Source organism: Haematobia irritans, chromosome 1 (genome assembly GCF_050003625.1).
Source record: "Haematobia irritans isolate KBUSLIRL chromosome 1, ASM5000362v1, whole genome shotgun sequence".
Taxonomy (NCBI): Eukaryota; Metazoa; Arthropoda; class Insecta; order Diptera; family Muscidae; genus Haematobia; species Haematobia irritans.
This window is the reverse complement of record NC_134397.1, coordinates 179,115,633-179,120,520: the sequence shown is the minus strand read 5'-3', so window position 1 is coordinate 179,120,520 and position 4,888 is coordinate 179,115,633. Positions and strand designations below refer to the sequence as shown.

At 42.2% G+C, this 4,888-nt stretch overlaps 1 protein-coding gene across 1 annotated transcript; it reads right to left on the bottom strand.

The window, feature by feature from the left end:
- Window positions 1-3,264: 3,264 nt before the first annotated feature.
- On the bottom strand, window positions 3,265-4,004 carry LOC142242924 (uncharacterized). The gene is made up of 2 exons (XM_075314407.1): window positions 3,754-4,004; window positions 3,265-3,678 (listed from the first exon to the last, which is right to left on the bottom strand). Exons 1-2 carry the CDS (start codon window positions 3,933-3,935, stop codon window positions 3,402-3,404), a joined length of 459 nt encoding a protein of 152 aa, XP_075170522.1. The 5' UTR covers window positions 3,936-4,004; the 3' UTR covers window positions 3,265-3,401.
- Window positions 4,005-4,888: the final 884 nt, after the last annotated feature.

The window sequence follows — 4,888 nt, the reverse complement described above, 5'->3', positions numbered from 1 at the left end:
TCAATTTCATCTAGCGCTTTCCGACGTTCCGCCCACCGGCTACATGTAAAGAATATATGTTAGATATCATCTGAGACCTCTTCTTCGTAAATAAAGTTTTCTTTCGAAAGTATCCATGACCAGAGAGCAACTGAGTCATGTAATACATTACTTCTCCATATCTTCTCTCTCGTAATAACTCTTTGTCATTTATAAAGCTGTTTGACCATCTGCCCTTTGTCTCGTTCCTGCCATCTACCTCTGGTCTCTTATTGAATGTTCGGTATCATGTCCGTCGCGCCTTATTGTTTGGCCTCGAAACCCATTTTTCGCTCAATCGCCTGGAGGTCTATTGGGATCGTTCCTGCTATCACTAATGCGACTTCCTCTGATACCGTGCGGTATACTAAATTGATTCTCAGAGCTGCCATTCTCTTTACTGAAAGCAGCTATTTGGTACTTATTTCCTTTATTACCTCTGCGGGTATGCCATCAGGACCAGGTGCCTTCTTGTCCTTGAGGCTTTTTGCGGCATTTTGCAATTACTCTTCAGGGATGTTTGTGATCTCTTCTGTATCGTTCGAGTCCCCATTCAATCGCCCGTGAGTTAAAGTCCCCCGCCATAACCACATCGTGTCTGAGTCGTGAGAAGTCCTCGATGTCATTTAATTTTTCCTAGAAGTGAACGATGCTATCACTAGGAGTTAGGTAGCAGCTTACAACCATATAGTTTGCAATCTGTACCCAAACGAATCCATTGTCGCGTCTGTTATCCTTTATGGGTGGAGACCATATTGCAGCTGTTCTAGTCTTATCTTCGAACCAATACCCGTTTGTCACACTGCTGTATTGCTCACAGATAATAACAAAATATGCTTCTGCCTCTTTGACAATTTGGGACAGGAGAGCGTGTGTTCGGGGCGTTCCCTCGGTTCCCTTTCCTGCTCTGCCATCCTCCAGGTTTTTCGGTAGTTACCGATAACATCAAGTAATTTGCCTATTTCGGAGAAACATAGATAGGGACGTCTTGAACGTCCCTACTTATGCTCCTCTGTCTACTTATTGCCACCTTCATCTTACGTATTGTCAACTGATACTTTGCTAGGGATTCCTCTTCCGATTTCCTCATTTCCAGAAAAACAAGTTTTCTCCGATTTGGTGTATTCCCCACTTTCCCTAGGATTGCTCGGAGTTTCGCGTTCCTTGGGGTCGGGGTCTACTATAATCCCGCGTGGTGTATCTATTCTAGTGCCGCGCCGGTGTGACGTGTCGTTTTTACCGGTGACCGCATTATCTTTGAGATGCTTCTAAACATCGATGCTAGCTCCCTATCTCCTGCTCTCCTACTTATTCATTCGATATGGGTCCCAACTTGAGCTGTTATCTGTGTCCGATAATCTAGATGCCTTTTGAAGTGACACCGAGGGTCGCTATGCAAGTAGTGAGGTCCTCGCTACGGGTTCACACAAGATCTTATGGGCACTTGTGTTCAGAGCCAGGTCGGGCACTAATCTGGATGTCGTATCAACAGAACATACGTTGCCAATTTAATAGTTACGCGACACAGAGTGTTTCCCAAGCCCAGCCATGGGTTTAACGGGACCGGGGGCAGTTGTCACATTAGCCTGAAAGACATTTCCCTGAGATATCACTCACAGGTACTCAGGTAACAGAATGCCACAACTGTCGGTTCATTGCTTCTATTCCGATCCATAGTTTAAATCATAGTTCATGTACGTAATTCCGTGTCAATACCATTCCTATGTCACTTTACTTACTGCACCTATCAATATGGCACCCTTGTTGAAGAATGCCTATTTAACTGAGAATCCATTGTCGCGTCTGTTATCCTTTATGGGTGGCCTGCCAGTTGGAGACCATATTGCAGCTGTTCTAGTCTTATCTTCGAACCAATACCCGTTTGTCACACTGCTGTATTGCTCACAGATAATAACAAAATCTGCTTCTGCCTCTTTGACAATTTGGGACAGGAGAGCGTGTGTTCGGGGCGTTCCCTTGGTTCCCTTTCCTGCTCTGCCATCCTCCAGGTTTTTCGGTAGTTACCGATAACATCAAGTAATTTGCCTATTTCGGAGAAACATAGGTAGGGACGTCTTGAACGTCCCTACTTATGCTCCTCTGTCTACTTATTGCCGCCTTCATCTTACGTATTGTCAACTGATACTTTGCTAGGGATTCCTCTTCCGATTTCCTCATTTCCAGAAAAACAAGTTTTCTCCGATTTGGTGTATTCCCCACTTTCCCTAGGATTGCTCGGAGTTTCGCGTTCCTTGGGGTCGGGGTCTACTATAATCCCGCGTGGTGTATCTATTCTAGTGCCGCGCCGGTGTGACGTGTCGTTTTTACCGGTGACCGCATTATCTTTGAGATGCTTCTAAACATCGATGCTAGCTCCCTATCTCCTGCTCTCCTACTTATTCATTCGATATGGGTCCCAACTTGAGCTGTTATCTGTGTCCGATAATCTAGATGCCTTTTGAAGTGACACCGAGGGTCGCTATGCAAGTAGTGAGGTCCTCGCTACGGGTTCACACAAGATCTTATGGGCACTTGTGTTCAGAGCCAGGTCGGGCACTAATCTGGATGTCGTATCAACAGAACATACGTTGCCAATTTAATAGTTACGCGACACAGAGTGTTTCCCAAGCCCAGCCATGGGTTTAACGGGACCGGGGGCAGTTGTGACATTAGCCTGAAAGCCATTTCCCTGAGATGTCAAAAGACGCCATCGGATATAATAGCCTTTTTATCAGAATGCCTATTTAACTGACGGCATCCGATCGCCATGTCGCAAAAGACGCCATCGGATATAATAGCCTTTTTATCAGTCTCAGTCTTGCAGCTCTTGGTTGGGGGCTACTTATTTTTCACAGCTGGTGTATCTATTATAGTCGCTCCTTTATTAGCAGGTACCACGCCGGTGTGACGTGTCGCATTATCTTAGAGCTACTTCTAAAGATAGATGCTAGCTGCCTATCTCCTGCTCTCCCATCAGGCGAATTGTTATTCGGAGTATTCATTCGATATGGGTCCCAACTTGGGCCGTCATCTGGGTCCGATAATCTAGTTGCCCTTTGAAGTGACCCCGAGGGTCCCCATGCAAGTAGTGAGGTCCTCGCAAGGGTTGACACAAGACCTTATGGGAACTTGTGTTCAAAGCCAGGTCGGGCACTAATCTAGATGTCGTATCAAGAGAACTTTGTTCGTAATCCATAGTGGAGGCCACATAAGATGCGGCCAAGTTGACTTTTTGGCCGCACATACTTCTTTTTTATATTAAATATTTTTTTATTTACATTTTTTTCGGTGCTATTAGCTTCATGGAAGCATTTGCATTTTCGTATACTTAAATTACATTGCATTGATATTTACATTGAATATGAATAGGTCTATTGGATAGCTTAAGGCATTATGGCTAATTTGGAGGTCATTGCACTGGTTGCCGTAGTCATTATCACTGATAACGGTTGTGTTATTAACGTCGGAGTAATGGGTAAATTTGGATCAACAGCTTGACATATTTTGGGATCATATTTCTGATAAGATAAGGTACAGGCAGTGGCTAAGATTACCAAGAATATTAACCAGAAAGCCAAAAATAATACAAGTCGAAATTTTCTCCACCAGGGATCATCTTGAAATGGCAATAACTCAGCCAATGTTAAAGTGGATGAATAGCTACAAGTTGACACATATACAAAAAAACATTGTTAACTTTTTTCAATTTCTTAAATTTTAAATAAACGAAGTTACTCGTCTATGCTAAATATAGGCTCATATTCTGCAGGATCCTTGCTGACTTGAACTACATGATTACAATTATCCAGTGAACTATTGACTCCAGATGAAGAACTATGGTAACTATTTCTTCCATTTGTTAAGGATCTCTTTTCCCGATAGTTGGTTAGTAAAACAGTTGTTTCATTGGGCGGCATATTTTTTATTTCGAGATTTGTTCAATATTCCGCAAAATATGCTTCTTGTGAACACCACAAGTTTTGAAATTCAACTGTTTCTCTTCATAACTGACTTTAGTTTAAATAATCGGTTTACCGTAACAACATTACAGCATGGGGTTCCACTTGTTTCCGTAATTAAAACAATAACAATTTGTGATTCCTGTCAACAATATTATCTCTGAACGCATGATTTTCTTGTAACATCCAACGAGGCGTGGGGCGAAAATTTCTAGCAAACAAATAATGTTATAAATAGTTAGCTGAAGAGCATATTTGTTCTAGTGGAAAAAATGATCACTTCATATTAAAGACATAATGTCTTTTTGGAAACTGAACTTCAAATTTCAATTTTAACGAATATATAAATGAAGAATGACTCTTCGCGAACAAACATTGAGTCCAAAATTATTTTAAAAGCTTCGAGGTATCGTCAAATGGTCCCAAATCCCCAAAAATACATGGGGATTTACAATCCGAATTTGAAATAAGAATTAGCCGATGATACTCACGGATACTTGCAGTGAGCATAACAGGTTGGCTGATAAGTCCCCGGTCTAACAAAGAAAAACATATCTTTTTGTCAAAATTCGTTTTTATTATTCAACATAGTTCAATTCAAGAGCGATACAACGATTATAACGACCTTCCAATTTTTTGATACCATTTTAGTAGTACTCCTTTGGTTTTGCCTCAAAATAGGCCTCAGTTTCGGCCATCACCTCATCATTGCAGCCAAATTTTTTCCCTGCGAGCATCCTTTTGAGGTCTGAGAACAATAAAAAGTCGCTGGGGGCCAGATCTGGAGAATACGGTGGGTGGGGAAGCAATTCGAAGCTCAATTCATGAATTTTTGCCATCGTTCTCAATGACTTGTGGCACGGTGCGTTGTGTTGGTGGAACAACACTTTTTTCTTCTTCATATGGGGCCG